Raw genomic sequence first — 15,997 nt, 5'->3', positions numbered from 1 at the left:
CCGCAGGTCACCCAGGGAGTGACAGGGGACGTCAGGTCTGGCTCCAGGTAGGCAGCTGGCATTTACCATGGCTTCACGCCACAGCAGTACAGGGTGGACAAGACAAATTCCTCACCGCCAAGTCGTCTACAGTCTAGTGGAGACACAAAAGCCAACAACAGCATTTCAATTACTGTTGAGTACTCTGGAGGAAGTAAAACGGCTAATTTCCAGGGTGGGAAAGTGCTATTTAGTTGGGAGATCTGAGAAGGTCCCTCAGAGGAGGCATTGACAAGAAAGGGGTGGTGGGCTACGTGAGGAGCTGGCAGAAGGACATTCCTAGGAGTAGGAACAGAGAGTGCAAAGGGCCTGAGACAGAACAAGCTGGGAGGTTTGGACAGAAAGAAGGCTGATATGATTGCAGTAATAACATGCTGTGAGCTGGGTGCTGCTCCAGTGCCTTCCATGGACTCCTTTAATCCTCTCAACCATGGGTTGAGGTGGGTGTTATTAGCCCCATTGCTCACATGTGCAAAGTGAGGCACACAGAGAGGTTAAACAACTTGCCCCCAAGGTGACACAGCTAGTGGAGGAGCCAGTATTCCCCTCCAGAGCCCTTGTTTTGGGAGGGAGAGATGGGCAGCACCAGAGAGCTAGGAAGTTGGGTAAACTGGGGGCAGGAGTTATAATTGAGCCCACTGTGGAACTGGAGCCCCCCGAGGGGCAGCACAGAGCCTGGTTATAGCCAAACGCGTACTCCACAGGTATCTCTTCCCTCGCCAGCCCCGGGCAGTGCCCCAGTTCTCTGGCTTAGCCATGGGCTGCCCATAAGGGCACTCAACAGCTGAATCTGTGATAATTTGATTTCCATGTGCTGGCAGGCAGTAGGGATCAAACAGCAACGATCTGCTGTTTGGGGTCTGTCTGCATTGCTGGGGTGCCCTTTGCCCTTCCCCTTTCCCCCTTCCCCAGCCCTAGCCCCTGTTCTTTTTAACAGGAAAAGGGTGGGCTGGGGTCGAAGCAGGTGGTGACAAGTGGCAGGCCTGCAGGTGGGCCCTGTGGGCTGTGTCTGCACCAGCTGGGCTGTTAGGAGGAGCAGGTGTGAGACGGCCCAGCTGGGGGGTGTTGAACTTGGCACTAGGGGGTGGGGATTAACCCAGGCTACTTCACACTTCCCCTATCACCTCCTGCCACCCCCATAAATGTTAATGAACCCTACCCTTCTCCCCCTTCCCAGCTGCCTCTAGTCAAGGGAGAAAGTTAAAGTTTAGGTAAACTGAGGCTAGACCACATAAGGGGGTCTCTGCCTCCTTCCCCCATTCTTTTGGCACTTGATACTTTTCAGGGAGTGTCCTTCATCTCAGTTGACATTCACAGTGGCAGTTTTGACAGCATCGATAGTAGCCATTTCCTTCTTATGAATTGGGAGGTTGAGACCAGAGAATTGACGGGACTTGCCACAGGTGCACAGCCTGTGAGGGCCAGGGCCAGGGAATGGGGATAAAATTCAGAATGCAGGCCTAGGACATTCTCCATGCTGCCTCCCCAATTTGTGCTCCCCACGGGCCTTCCCATGGGGGTAAAGGAGCAAATCAGGTCAGAAAGCCAGGGCTGCAGGTGTGGAATGGGAAGGGGCAAGGAGCAGAAGATGGTACACTGGGAAACAGGCTACCCAGCCATGCCCCTGAGCCCTCTGGCACCCCGTGGCTGACCTCAAGGCCAAGCTTGACTGCTGGCATCTGTCACCATGGAGACCCAGCCTGGGCTTGGGCCTGGCCCGTGACAGCAGGCCCTTCCCCCACTGGTAGGAACCAGGCGCTTGCTCCAGCTCAGAGGCCTTGAGCCCAGACAGCGCTAGGTGGAACTCCCCACACCTGCCTCTCATTGCCTTCAGTCCCCCCGCTGACCCCTCCACCCCGGAACCCCAAGCCTGAGCTGTCTCTTCCATGCCCCTCCACTCTTATCTGTGACCCCAGGATCCAGGGCAGGAGGAGGTAGCCTTTACTACCCTACCTGGGAGCTGGGGGCTGGTGGGGATGTGGGCCTGAGTTCAAAGGCTTCCCAAAGAATCGAACCAGAGCCAGCACCAATCACAGCGGAGAGGTAGATTTGGGAAAGTTTCCACAGAAGAGGAAGAGTTTAAATCGGCCCCAAATGGTGGAACGAATGTGGAGAGTGGAAATGATTAGGAGCATCAGCCTGGGCAAAAGCAGAGAGGTTCGGAGAACAGCGAGCACTGGACTGGGAGTCGGCACCTGGTACCTTGTCCCAGCCATGTCACGAACTAGCTGTGAGATCCTCTCTGAGCCTCATCGGTGAATGGGGAGGTGCACCCGATGGGGAATCTCTAAGATCCCTTCCAGTTTTGACATTCTTTCTGTTTGATTCTAACCCTGGACTCCCCCAATTACAGGGCTGGGGCTAACACCACGTTCCCCAGGCCAGCGAAGGCTCCACTGCCCCTGCCCAGGGGGTCCTGGGGGGGCGGAGTTGGGAGCCAGGTGTTGGGCTGGACGGGATGGGGTGGGAGGGGGTGTCTCTGGAGTGGGGGAGGTGGCAGACAACTTTGTGGATTGATGTAGCTCAGGAAGGTGAGAAGGATGCCTGGAGGTGAGAGTTTCGCCCTTGCACTTATCTCTTTAGGTAAATAAATCCATATCCAGCATTTCCCCTTCTCTTCCCATCCTGGGGGCACTGAGACCTCCAGGGATCCCAGGGCTGAGATGTGAGCTCCGCTTCCCTAGATGGGGGCTTCCCCCGGAGATGCCCCCTAAGCAGAGTCACCACCATCCACCTTCTGTAGGGAAGGAGCAGGGTGGAGTCCCTAGTCACCAGCTTCCAGGACCACGGCTCTTGCTGGGCCCCGGAGGGTGTGGACATGGTGGGAAGGCTCCAGACACAATCCATGTGGAAGAGAAAGCGCAGGGACTCTGGAACCACGGGCACGCCATTCACCAGCCGGGTCATTCTGAGCTAATTACCTACCAACGTGCCTCAGTTTCCTTGTCTGCAGGATAGGGTAATAACCGGCCTTACAGAGAGAGTGGGACCAGAAGTCATGTGAAGAAGCTGGTGGGCACTTCATCCTAGGCAACTGCTAGGGGACGCGGGGACAGGAGAGGCCCTGAGAGGCTCTGGGATAGCTGCTGCCCTGGAGGACGGCAAGTGAGGCCCAGAACATATTACACCTTTTGACGTCTGCTAAGTGCAGTTATCTCCCGTGATCCTGACGCATTACTGTCCAGTCTCAGAGGCAACTGCCGAGACCAGAGAAGAGGGGCTTGGCCGGTGCACCTAGCTCCTCTCTGTCTCCCTCTCAGACCAGCTTTTGAGACCCCATCAGGGTTGTTCCACAGCCCTGAGCTGCGCCTTCCTCCCCACCCCTGGCCCCCAAGCTGTTGCACCCACTATTTGCTGCCAGTCAGGACAGCCTTAACCCCTCCTTCCCAGTGGCCAGAGAGCAGATGGGGGAGCAGGGGGGACAGAGGCAGTGGAAGCAGCTGCTCCTGGCCAAGCCCACCTCCTGCCGCCTGGAGGGAGGCTCCTCCTTTTAAGGCTGCTTCTGGGAATTTCCACCCCCCACCCAGCGAGACCCAGTGACTCCAGGCCCTGACTGATACCTGCAGCTCACCCTTGGGGAGGTGGGGCGCCAAACCTGAGGGCAGGAGAAGCTGGCCCAGAGGGGAGGAGGGGCCCTCCAGCTGGTCTGTGGGGGTCGGGAAGAACTGAGATCCCAGGGGCCAGCCTCCTGATCGAGAAGGCTACAGCAGCTCCATCCTCTGTGCTTGGGTAGCCTAGCAAGAGGCTGGCAGCCCCGCCGCGGCTGTCTGCAGTCTCACTGGCCGGGAAGGTGGACACCTCACACCTCAGTCTCCCAATTACGCCCTCCTCCCCCTCCTCCTCCCCCCTCCCTTCCCTCTCCCCTCCTCCTCCTCCCCTCTCTCTCCCCTTCTCCCCCCTGAAAACCTGTGGCTTGAAGAGACCTTGGCTTCTCTGGGACTCTAACCCTGGGGACTGCCCACATCTGCTCCTGAGTTTGGGGGCAGGGAGGCAACCGCCCCAAGAACTCTCTCCGGGATGGGAGCCACCCGCCTGCTGCCCAACCTCACTCTGTAAGTGTGCTGCCTCTCAGACTAGGGTTTTGTTGCCATTTCCAGCCTCAGGGCAGACCTAATCTTACTGGGACTCCCACAAGGATGGTGGGGTGGGCCACCGGGAGTGTGGGCAGGGGCGGCGCCTGGGTGTGCCTGGGGCTGGCTGCTGGCACCCACACCTGGGTCTGCCTATTCTCCCCACACAGGTGCTTGCAGCTTCTGATTCTCTGCTGTCAAACTCAGGTAGGCGAGGGGCCCCCACTTGCTTTTCCCCATCTCTCCCACCCCACCCAACAGGGATGGTGGGCAGGAGGAGTCTCCTTTTGGTGGAGAGAGGCAGGTTCTGGCCTTGCCCTGGGTCTAGAAGGCTCTGAGGTTTGGGGGGGGGTCAGTCTTTGAAGGGGCAGTAGGAGAAGGGGCCGTGGCAGATTTGGGGATTGAGGTTTTTACCTGTCTTCCCTCTGACCACCCTCCCTACTTCCCCTGGGGTCTCTGCTTCTCTCTCCATCCCTCCACACTGGGTTCCCCCCAAGGCTTAGTGCAGGGGGTAGCCCAGGCTTGAGGGACAGAGCCCGGGAGTTGTTGGAAGGGCGGACAGAGGTGATGGCTCAGGTGAGGCTTGTACTTGCAAGTACCTGAAAGGACAGGTTTCCATACAAAACCACTGTGTGTTCCACTCACCGCCCCACTCCCACCAACAGGATGTCCTGAGGGTCGCTGTCCTGGGCGTTTGTGTGGGCAGTCAGAATGCCCAGCCAGGGCAGGGTGATTCCTTCCCTACAGGGCAATGAGGTCAAGCCCAAAGAGGTTCGTTTGGGACAAGGTTCAGGGTTTGCTTCTCCGCCCCAAGTCAGCCTCCCCCATGCACACCTCCCCCAGGCCTCAGCCCCCTGTGCAGGGCTTGGTCCCTTTTTGTGATCCTCCATAAAAGTGCAGCTATTAAAATGCACTGGTCCAGAACCGCTCTGGGGAGAGATCGCCTGGCTTTCCCAGGCTGGAGGCCCGCTTCTCTTCATATCCAATGGGGACTTTTTTTGAAGGTAAATGCCTTTTCTCTGGGAGAGGGAAAGAGGCTGCCTTTGAAGCAGTGGGGGGGTGGGAGAGAGAGAGACAACCCCCCCTTTTCTTCCCCCTTTTGCTCCAGCCCCCGTTCCAGGCCTTTTGCTTCACACATACAGGGAGAGCAAGAAGAAAGCCCCCAGCCTGGCCAGGAGGGGGCTGGGGGTGGGCCCAACCTGTTCTGGAAGGGGAATTAGCACAATGGTGCTGCTGGCCAGGGCGTTTATGGCCTGGCCGAGGCCCCATTCAGGACTTGGGGAAGGTGGCAAAGCTGTCCTTTCCCCTTGAAGTGCCCCCTCGCCTCCTTGGAGGGGGGGCCAGCAGGCCGGACCACAGCCATGCTTGAGGGGCCGTCTGACAAGCAGCTGTCTGCGGCAGTGGAAGGGGAGGTCCCCCTGCAGCGGTAACATGAAAGGGACAGGCAAGGTCCCGTGGGGAGAGCGACTTGTGGGCTGTGGGCTGTGGGGGCGTGGGGCTGCTTTTGTGCAGGGCTCGAGGGGGGACAGCGAGGAGGGGCTTCGGGGAGCCGTCTCTGCTCTGACCTGGAACAGACAGCCAGAGGAGGCTGCCCGCCAGGAGGGGCGGAGGGCCTGAACCTGGGCCAGGAGGCTCGGGGCTAGGGACAGGCCAGACCCCACCCCCTGGCAGGGAGGCAGGTCCCCCACCCCACATACTGGCCTCAGGTTTTTCCAGGGTGGGGTGTAGGGTGGTCATTGCTGCTCTGAGTCCCACAGACCCTACTCTCGTAGGCTGGGAGTAAGGCCTGGCAACACTCCTGGCCTGTGGATGAGCTCGAGTTGGAAATGAGCAGTGACACACAGGAAGGGTTAATGCCGAGCAGGTTACACTGGAAGCCTGGAGCCGCTCCCTCACCTCCCCCTTCCTCGGAGGTGACACTTCCCACCCTCCCTCCAGGAGAGAGTGGCCCCTAACAGATGCTGCTCTGGGTCTAGCGCTGTTCCAGATGGTTGCGATTGCGCCTGGGATATAAAGGTGGGCTTAGGGATTTGGGGCAGGGAAAAGCTGTCCCAGCACAGGCCAGCAGGATCCAGGTAGATAGAGAAACGTTTAGTGCTAGAACTGAGGCTGTCACCAGCAGCTGGGAAATGTCATCCCTGTTTGCACCTTGCTAGAGAGAGAGGGCAGGAAGTGGTCTGTTTCTCTCCCACTCAGTGTTGTGGACGGTAAGGAGAGGCCTGGCCTGGAGCAGGTACTTGTCCTGGCTTCGTGCGGTACGTGGGTAGAAACGGCCCTCTCCCCTCCAGGGGAAGCAGGCGGCAGTGGCATCGCCCCTGCCTGGCCGCGAGCCTCTGTTGCACTTTGGCACAGGCAGGTGGCCTTGTGGGAGCAGCCAGTGGGCCACCACTGATAGCGCCTCTCGCTGCTGCCTCCGCCTCCCTCCACTAAGGAGGAGCGTCCCCCCTGGAGGGGGGAGGAACACCAGATGGGGGGCTGGCTTCTCTGAGAGCCCTGAGCACCCAGGGGGAGAGGCATGGGAGAGGGGCATAAGCTCAGGATTCCACGGTGAACGCTGTGAAGTAATGCTGACGGGGCCCTGCAGGAGCCTAAAGAGAAGGGTCTTAGGGCCCCCATAATGCTCTCCAGTGACCCTAACAGACCAGCTCCTGTGTGTGCATGTGTGTGCGTAGCACATGTGCTGGGGGTGGGGTCTTTCAAGGCCAGTGGGGAGAATTGAGGAGAAATCTGGCTGTCCTGGCCAGTGGAGCCAAGACCATGGAGTCGTGCGGGGCCGACAAGCCCTGGTCCTAGAGGCAGGACAGGGCTTTCGTCTCTAATTAGCTGTGTCACCCTGTGCACCTCCTGCATTGGATACCATAACGTTGAAGGCCCTTTCCAGCTCCCAAGGTCATGATTCCAGGCCTGTGCTGTGTCACCAAGTGTCCCCCAAGCCCAGGCAGCAACCAGTCCTCTGCTTCAGGGTAGACAGGGAGCCAAGAGGTCATGACTGGCTCCTCACTGGCCTAGGAAGGTCATGGCCATATGCCCCCTGCACTGTGCACCTCTACTTCACAAGACAAATGGCCTGCCCCCACCACACTCACCTCCGCCCCCCTCCCCTGGATGGACTGGCGGTGGTGTCACCCAAACAAATTGACACTATTTTTCCCTTGGTAACCGCAAAGGGGGAGAGTCACCCGTCTCCTAATTTTAACCAGTACGTGAGGGACCAGGGTGCCATGACCGACCAGCTGAGCAGGCGGCAGATCCGTGAGTACCAGCTCTACAGCCGGACCAGTGGCAAACACGTGCAGGTCACCGGGCGTCGCATCTCCGCCACTGCTGAGGACGGCAACAAGTTTGGTGAGACCCAGCCCTCACCAGAGGCTACTCACACCCCTGGTTGCCTCACCTGGTCCATCCTCAGATCCTGTGTCAGGGTGGAGGCTGCAGTGGGTGAGCAGGGAGAAGCCTCTAGAAAGAGGACCCCCGAGGGCCTCCCAATGCCCCCCACCCGAGTTCAGAGGTCAGGCAGGTTGGGGGCCCTCTGCCACACTACTGGGCTGGCAGCCCCGACAGACGGAGGTCTTTCTCCCCTCGCCCACAGCCAAGCTCATCGTGGAGACGGACACGTTTGGAAGCCGGGTGCGCATCAAGGGCGCCGAGAGCGAGAAATACATCTGCATGAACAAGAGGGGCAAGCTCATCGGGAAGGTGAGGTCCAAAAGACAGGGCGGTAGATGAAAGAGTCCGTCTCACTGGCGTGGGGCACACAGGGCCCCATCAGCATCCCACTCCCCTCCACTGGGCCCGGCCGGCACTCTGACTTCTTCTTCTCTGCCCCCACCACTCGGCCACTCTCTGGTTTCTCCATTTAAAGGAGTCCCTGAGGGTCTAGAAGCCCTCTGAGGACACTGGCTGATCCATAGGATCCTTGGCTCTGAGTTATAGGATACTTCCCCAGCATCAATGAGTAAGAATTTTAGCACCAACATCATGTTGAAGCCCCTGTGTTGAGGGCTAAGGGCTGACCAGGATTGAGAGTTGGGCATTCACACAAGGCCCGAGGCTCCCCCAGGTCAGTGGGGTCCACAGGATCCAACTAGCAAGATGCACACCAACTGCCTACTAGTATAAGCACCTACTAGTATCACCGCCTGCTAGTGTAACCACCTGCCAGTATAACTGCCTGCTAATGTAGCAGCCTACTAGAGCAACCACTCTGCAATGGGGGTCCAGTGCTCTTGCGTGGGGAGATTTCCATTTCCTTAGCCACTGGCCAAGTCTGCCTTCAGATTCTGGCTGTTCTCACCAAATATTTGCTGATCTCTGTCAAGTATCAGGCTCCTCATCTGTAAAAATGGGCATAGTGTCAAGGTCAGCTATAGAGCAAATGGGTGGCTGTGTGGCTCCTGACATAATCGGTGTTCTGTAAACGTCTGCCCCATCTTTTCATCAGAGACTGTTGCCTCCCTCCCCTCCACCCAGCAACACCATTCACCCAGACCAGGAGCCTTCTCTGTCCCACTGGCTGCTGCGTATGCACCAAACTGCATAATTACCTCGGTCTTAATGCCACATCTCAGGAAACTGAGGCTCAGCATGGCTAAATATCTTGTTCAAAGTGTAAAACTTCCAAACGACAAGCCTATATTTAAGTTCAGATTTGACCCCAAGCAAATCTTGTTCCTTTTTCCCACCTCTGCCTTTCCAACAAGGGCTGCCATCTCACCAGGCAGGAATCCTTGGGCTCACAGTCCCTGTCGCTTCCTCCTCAGTCCTGTAAAATAGGCCCAAAAGGCAGATAACCAAACATGGTGGGTGGAAAACTCCCCTCCCTCCTTCCTTCCCCCCCAGCCCAGTGGGAAGAGCAAAGACTGCGTGTTCACTGAGATTGTGCTGGAGAACAACTACACGGCCTTCCAGAATGCCCGGCACGAGGGCTGGTTCATGGCCTTCACGCGACAGGGTCGGCCGCGCCAGGCCTCCCGCAGCCGCCAGAACCAGCGAGAGGCCCACTTCATCAAGCGTCTCTACCAGGGCCAGCTGCCCTTTCCCAACCACGCAGAGAGGCAGAAGCAGTTCGAGTTTGTGGGCTCGGCCCCCACCCGCCGGACCAAGCGCACTCGGAGGCCACAGCCCGTGACATAGTCGGGGACGCCCCGGGGGCAGCGCCCCTCACCAGCCTTCCCGTCCCCTCCTCTTCCTAATCCAAAGACTTTGGGGTGGAGGGAGGGGAGCCAGAGCCCCCAGCTGGAGGGGGCAGGACTTCCGCAAACCAGAGCTGGCGCCTGGGGTGGGAGTAGGCCCCCTTGGGGCGGGCAGACCCAGGAGGGAACCGTAGGTGCCCTGAGCAGGTGGGCAGGTCAGCAGATGCCAGGCCTCCCAGACACTCTCTGGGGGCGGCTCTGCTCAAATTCTCCCCCTGTCGCCCTCAGTCAGCCCGGCCTCCAGATTCCTCCCGGCCAGACTGTAGGAAGGGGCTCTCGTTTTTTGTTTCAGGAAAAAAGGAGGGAGAAAAAAAGAGGGTTGGCCATTCTTCACCTTCCACTACCCAGGCCTGCACCCCACCCCCAACTCCCAGCTCCAGAATAAAACCGTTTTCCTGCAAACGGGTTATCTGAAGGGGGTGGAGGGTCCAACCACGAAGCACCCTGGAAACAGGCTCGCTCCTCCGCGAGGCCGAGGGGCCGGGGGCGGGGGGCAGCCTCGGCCCAGCGCTCGTTCCCCGGGGCCGGCCCGTCCCGAGGGGACGGGGGACGCGAGGCCCCGGGAGGCCCAGGCCCCTCCCTCGGCGGCTCCGGTTTCCCGGCTTTCTCGGCGTCCCGCGCTACCTGTTGGGCCGAGGACACCCGAAGCCCCGGGGCCCGGCGGACCCCGGGCCTCGGGGCGGGAGCAGGAGCGCTCTGTTCCGGTGAGCAGGGTCGGGGCGGGGAGGGCTCGGACGAGCGGAAGGGGGCGTGCGGGCGGGCGCTGTCCTCCGCTGCCCGGGGCACGCCCGAGGAGAGGGCTCCGCGAGAGGCGGCGGCTGCCGGCGAGGGCGCGCCCTACCCCCACCCCGCCCGGCTCTCCGGGGGCCTGTGCCTTCCGCCTCCAGGTGTGCATCTGGGGGTGGAACTAAGGCCATAAAAGCCGCCTCGTTCCTTCTCTGCGCTGGCTCTTAATCTGGGCAAGGGGGAGGCCCTTCCTAGCAGGCCCCCCCAGTCTCGTCAGGGGAAACACCTTCACCGAGCCCTCAGCCCTTCCTTCTGTGGATGGACCCCCAGCCTCAGTTTCCCCTCCCTCTTCTTTCTGAGAATATCTTGGGAAAGGGGATTATGGAGACAGAAGAAAAAGGATGAAAGACATCCCTCTCCCCACTTCTCCCAAGAATGGCCTAAAAATAAGTTAAGAATGGGAGGCTGTGGGGGCCCCAGTCAGTCACAGTGGGAGGTGAGTGAAGCAGGAGTCCAGATGGAGAGGGGTTGAGGAGGTCACTCACCTCTCCCTTGGTGAGGACTGGAGTCCAGTCTGACACCCCCAACTCCAGGCAGTTTTGGGGGCAGCTGCCAGGAGGGAGGTCCCCTAGGCCCCAGGACATTCTCCCTCCAGCTTGTCATAATTGCTTTCCACTAGGTTGCTTTTTTCTCTCCCCTCCAATCACAAAGAGCCTTAATCCTAGTGAAGACTGCGGGAAACATGGTGGGGGTCGTGTTCTGGGGGTTGTGTAGGGAGGGTGGTCTGGAGCCACAGCTGATAACTGGTGAGTTCAATGGGATTTTAAACACAGGGGCAACGCCCAGCAATTACCTGAGAACAAAGGGTTGGGGCCCCCAGGTGTGGAGGACTGGACTTGGGGACCAGCTGGGGAAGGGGCTGGGAAGGAGGTGTGTTGGGGAGGGGAAGCTCTTACAATCCCTCTGATTTCCGCAAGAATTTGAGACATTCTTTAAAACTCTAGACTGCCTCCCCCGAGCTGGGCTTTCAGCCCACCCCCACCCCTCCCTGGCTCGGGTTAGAGATGGCTTCAAAGGTGGACTGGGCCCTTTGTCTAGCCTCCGCTTTCTTCTCTGCCTTTCTCCGGCCCCTCCCTCCCTCTCTATGACGTCCCCAGCACAGACAGGCCTCTGGGGGCCAGCTCCAGAAAGCCCTCACTGTTTCCTTTCTTGCTTTTTGAGGTGAGACCTGGCAGGGAGGGACAGAGAATGGGGAAGGGTGAGGGAGGAGGGCAGCTCTGGAGGCCCATGCCATCTCGGAGAGTGCACTTGCCCCACTCAAGCCCCAAGCCTGGCGGCTCTGATGCCTGCTGTGGCCTTGGTCCCTGGCTTTGCTCTCTGAATCTTCTCACCACACTTTTTAGGGCCTCTGCAGAGTCTAGGCCCCATACCCAGGGTGCCTCTTCATACTCTGGGGATGTCTGTTCGGCTCATTCCCTCAGGACTGGTGGTGATTTCAAAGATGCTAAAAGGAAGAAGCCAAAGGAATGGATCTCTAATAATGGGACCTCAGAGGGATTCAAAGTATACGTGTATGTGGTGGGAAGAAGGCTTCCCCGTTGACCTCAGAGCACCCCAACCCTACTGCTTCTGTGTGCCCTAACGCTCTCAGCACGTGTGCGGATGGGGGTGGTTGCAGTGCGGGAAGACCAGGGCCCCATGAATGCAGCCATTTCAGGGAGGATGTGACAAGGTGGAGGGAGGCAGCAGCAGCATGCCTCAACTCCTGTGCCTTTTTAGGGTTACCAAGAACTCTAGCTAACAATAGCCTGCATATTGATCTCCCCTTCTCTGTCCTGTTCTCCAAACACCCGGATGAGGTGGAAGGGAGCCAAAGCAGGAAATCAGAGGGGGAAACCCACCCACTTTTTAGTCCTCACAAGCTGGCCTGTATCTGTTTCACTCTTCAACCCTGTCCCTCAGACTCCAATGGCCAGTGACCTCCCAGTCACCAAGCCTTGCCTCAGACCTTTTGTCCTCAGCCTCACAGCCCTAGACACCTCAGAGGACCACTCCTTTCTGAAACTCTTCCCTCCCTCAGCCTGCCATGCGCTGTCCTTTCTTTGTTCTCTAGCCTCTTGGACTCTTCTCTTTCCAGGTTCCTCTTCATAGAAATGTTCCCTAAGATTTCTGCCTTTCTCTTCTCTCCTCATTCTTCATGCTGTCTCTCTGAGCAACCCTCCGTCTCAACCATTACCCCCTTGCACACGACAGGGGATCTATCTTGCTCACTGGGATGTCTCCATTCCTGCAGTAGCTTTCCAAAGGGCCTCTTTGCCTCCTGACAGCACCCCCCAACCAGGACATCAAAGCATTTGCTCAGCTTACTTGACCCTACCTAAACCAGAGCTCTGCCCGTATCACGTGATCTCGAGCAAACTCCTTAGCATGGATTTCCAGACTCCTGTACCATCCTGCCCAGGCCCCCTCCCAGCCCGATCCCTGCAACTCCCCTTCAAGAACGCTGGCAAGACAGCAGCCCTGGCCATCCAACAAGCACGCCATGCCGGTCTTTGTTCCTGCGGCTCCCACTGCCTAGCAAGCCCTTGTCCAGAATGCCCGCACGTCTGGACCACAGCCATCCACTCTGCTCCGCAGACTACCCCCAGTCCCGGGGTGAATGCCACTCCCCCCACCCCATCCCGGGGTGAGTGGTCCCTAGCCATTGACTTGCCCCTGTCCTATGGCACATATCACAGCCTGTCCAGACTGTGCTTATGTACGCTTGTGTCAGGGTTCTGCTGGATAGCAAGTACCTCAGACGTAGAAATAGTCCGTCTTTGCCTCCTCCATAGTACCCAGCACAGCACATTACACAGAGTATTTATCGAAGGAATAAACCAACTGAAGGCACAGAAAGAAGTCATTGGCCCAGCACCCTGCAGCTCCTCAAGGTAGAGACAGGATGAGAAGCCAGAACCCTGCCTCCACACTCCATCCTTCAGTGGATATGGGCAGGGAGGGGTCCTAAGCAGTTAATCCAAATATTTATTTCTTACCTACAACATACAAGCACTGTGCTAGCCCTTCAGTTAGTAAAAGAGATGGTCAAGATATTGTGCCATCCCCTGTCAAGCTCTCAAGACACTTGAAGTTTAATTGGGCAGATAAACACATAAGAAGGCAGCTGTCTTGTGGGACTTTTGGAAATCTCTCTCCTACACCTAAGACAGCAAAGCAGCATTTGGTACATCCCAAAAAAGTGAAAGAGGAGATAAGAGGTATTGCAAATAAGGACACTGATGTGTACAGAGCTCCCGAGATGTGCCAAGAGCACACAGGGCACGTCACACGTAATGCCTTATTTAGGCGAGCACATGTGGGCGAGCTCAGACTTAGAGATGTTAACTCACCACAGTCACAGCTAGTGAGAATGATGGTCTAGATTCTCGCCTGTCTTCAGTGCCTCGAGTGGGACGTTTTCCACTCCCTGGCCAGGCACAGTGGGTTCTGGAGTAGGAGAGTGCACGGCGGGGGGGGGGGGGGGGGGGGCGGAGGTGGGGGGGGCACTGGGAAGGGCTGGGGTTTGCACGATCTTTAAGAATGAGCAGGATTTCAGTCAGCAGAGAGGACATGCAAGGAAAAAATATTGAGAGTGAAAACATCATGAGAAGAAAGGCTTCAGAGCAGGCAGGAAAACATGAGGTGTGTTCAGGGCAGGGTGAGCAGTAGATCGGTTTGGATAGAACTGGAAGTTTTTGTAGAGAAGTGGCAGGAAATGATTGGGTCACAGTACGGAGAGTTTGGTCTTTATGCTATGGCAGGGAGGAGATAGTGAGGGGCCTTGAGAAGAGGAGTGACCAGATGCAATCATGGGGTCAGTGTTTGGGGGAGAGGCTGGTCTGGTGGCACATGCTGGGGACTGAGGCTCTGGGCTCTGGGAGACAAAGGGTCCAGGGCTTGGAGGTAGGAGGGCGTGGCTTCCAAACTGGTGAGAAAGGGTCACTTCTAGGCTCTCATCCTTGCTTTGGTTCCTCTGGCCCAGTTCTTCGTCACCTTTCCCTTCTCCTTAGGTGCCCAGCTGTCCGAGTCAGCCTCTCCAGGAGTTAATGTTTAGACGGCATAGGGGGAGCGTCCCTGGTGCTCCCCATCCCCGGCAGGTCTGTGCATGGGCTGGGGCAAGGGGCACTGGAGCGAGACGGAGAGAGAGGACAGAGAAGCCTATTGCACAGGCCCTGGGGAGGGAGTGGGTGGCAGGGCCTGTGTCCAGTCAGGACATCTGGCGCCAGTGACTTTGCTGGGAAAAGGAGCCAAGAACTAGGTGTCTGGGGCCTGGGACCACCTGTCTGAGAGGGGCAGGAGCCCCAGCCCCCTGTTGTGGACGCAAGTGGCCATCCTCAAGGCCTCAAGGCACTCTTGAGCCTGAAAGTATGCTCCTCCTCTCAGCAGCCTGCTGAGCCTGGGCTAACAGGCACCTGGTGTTCAGGTGAAGGGGGCAGATTTTGCCTCTCCTCTCATCCCAGCCTGATGGGGAGGCAGGCACGCAATGTGGGAGGACCGTCCAGCTGGCCTTGAGGAGACTGAGACCTTCCCAGGAGGAGGGGACTGGAGGCAGAGCAAGTCTCTCTGTAGGACGAGGCCAGAGGTGAGGTGGAGGCAGAGCATGGCAGGGAGAGAATGGTCTCCTGGCCCGGCTGTGCCCTCGGCCCACCCCACCAACACACACACACCCAGATCCCCAAGGAATGACCTTGGCGGCTACCACGCCTCAGGTCGACAGAGGGAGCCCTCACTCTACAGTCCCCGTGGTTCAGGGCTGGCTGGTGGCAGACTATTCCTGCCCAAGGTGGCTCACCCGTCTGCCGAGGAGGGACATTCCTATGGAGTGGGGGGCAGTGGGAATGGGCCCTGCGGGATTGGGAGAGTGCCGTCCCAGGCTCTGACTTTCCCTTAGGTCCAGGGGAACCAGAGGGTTTGGGACTAGCAGGAGGTGCTCAGAGATAGCAGAGATGAGGTGGGGCAGGCTTCTGGGCCAGAGGCGGCAGGCCCACCCAGCCCTGCCCAGGGCCTCTCCTTCCTGTCTGCCTAAAGCCACCCTCCGACCCTTCAACATAGGCCGTCCCTCCCTTGTTTCTGTCACTCTTCCCCAGCTCCACGCTGAGCTTCCTGGAATGGGGGATGCTGCCCAGTGCTGCCCTCCTCTCCCAGGCTGGCCTGCTATCTGGCCCTGAGTTAGGGTTCTCCTGAGGCCACCCCAGGAGCCAATCCCAGAGCCTTATGGAAGTGGGGAGGGGAGACTTGGTGGGGCTCAGTGGGAGGCCTGGCTCCTGAGGCTGCTCCACCCCCACCCCAGCACTGAGGCCCACCTGAGGCCCCCTCCCTGATCACCGAAGAAGAGGCTGTAGGAGCCACAGCTGCCTCCTCCCCCTCCCTGCTGCTGCCGCCGCCGCCACCACCGCGGCTGAGCCTGAGCCGGCAGGTTGTCTTGGCAACGGGAGGCGGAGAGGAGATGCGCCGAGGGATGGAGGTGTATGTCACCAAGGAAGCTGCCGTGCTCCTGCCCCACGCCCCAGGCCCTTGAAGGTACCGAGAACCCTCCCCTCCCCCTGCCCTTTCCCCTTGGCTCCCTGACTCTATCCAGCGTTTTTGTTTCCTTGAGGAGAATGCTCCCCTCCTCCAGGCCCAGCGACTCCGGTCCATTCCTCATGAGCCACCTCATGCCAGGGCCCTCTCCACTGCTGTCCTTCCTGGCAATGGCTCATTCCAGCCCTACCTCTGGGGACCCCTGCCCTGGAAGACAGATCTCCTGGGGTGGGTTCTAGTGGGGGCGAGTGAGAGCCGGGGAAGAACGAAGGTAATGGGAAAAATCAGGCTCCTAAAGGGCTGAGGGTAAAAGTGGCTTGGTCTCCTAGAGGGCTGGGGGGAGGAGTGCAGGACTGAATGGGGCCAGGGCAACAAGGGTGGGGCTGAAGGGACAGAAAGCTGAGGCCG

General features: G+C 58.6%; 1 protein-coding gene across 2 annotated transcripts; it reads left to right on the top strand.

Moving 5' to 3' along the window:
• Window positions 1-3,574: 3,574 nt before the first annotated feature.
• Window positions 3,575-9,697, top strand: FGF17 (fibroblast growth factor 17). Of its 2 annotated transcripts, none has more exons than XM_058550588.1 (5): window positions 3,575-4,091; window positions 4,280-4,316; window positions 7,310-7,454; window positions 7,699-7,805; window positions 8,949-9,697. In XM_058550588.1, exons 1-5 carry the CDS (start codon window positions 4,057-4,059, stop codon window positions 9,240-9,242), a joined length of 618 nt encoding a protein of 205 aa, XP_058406571.1. In that variant the 5' UTR covers window positions 3,575-4,056; the 3' UTR covers window positions 9,243-9,697. The 2 variants fall into 2 exon arrangements, with proteins under 2 accessions (XP_058406571.1, XP_058406570.1); XM_058550587.1 differs by having other exon boundaries at window positions 7,277-7,454.
• Window positions 9,698-15,997: the final 6,300 nt, after the last annotated feature.

Source organism: Diceros bicornis, chromosome 11 (assembly GCF_020826845.1).
Source record: "Diceros bicornis minor isolate mBicDic1 chromosome 11, mDicBic1.mat.cur, whole genome shotgun sequence".
Classification (NCBI taxonomy): Eukaryota; Metazoa; Chordata; class Mammalia; order Perissodactyla; family Rhinocerotidae; genus Diceros; species Diceros bicornis.
Note: the sequence above shows the minus strand (reverse complement) of the source record. Positions and strands in the feature narration are given on the sequence as shown.

Coding starts and splice junctions, on each gene's coding strand:
- FGF17 (XM_058550587.1), top strand. CDS start 4,057: ATGGGAGCCACCCGCCTGCTGCCCAACCTCACTCT. Junction 4,317..7,276: donor TTCTCTGCTGTCAAACTCAG/GTAGGCGAGGGG, acceptor GTAACCGCAAAG/GGGGAGAGTCACCCGTCTCC. Junction 7,806..8,948: donor GGGGCAAGCTCATCGGGAAG/GTGAGGTCCAAA, acceptor CTTCCCCCCCAG/CCCAGTGGGAAGAGCAAAGA.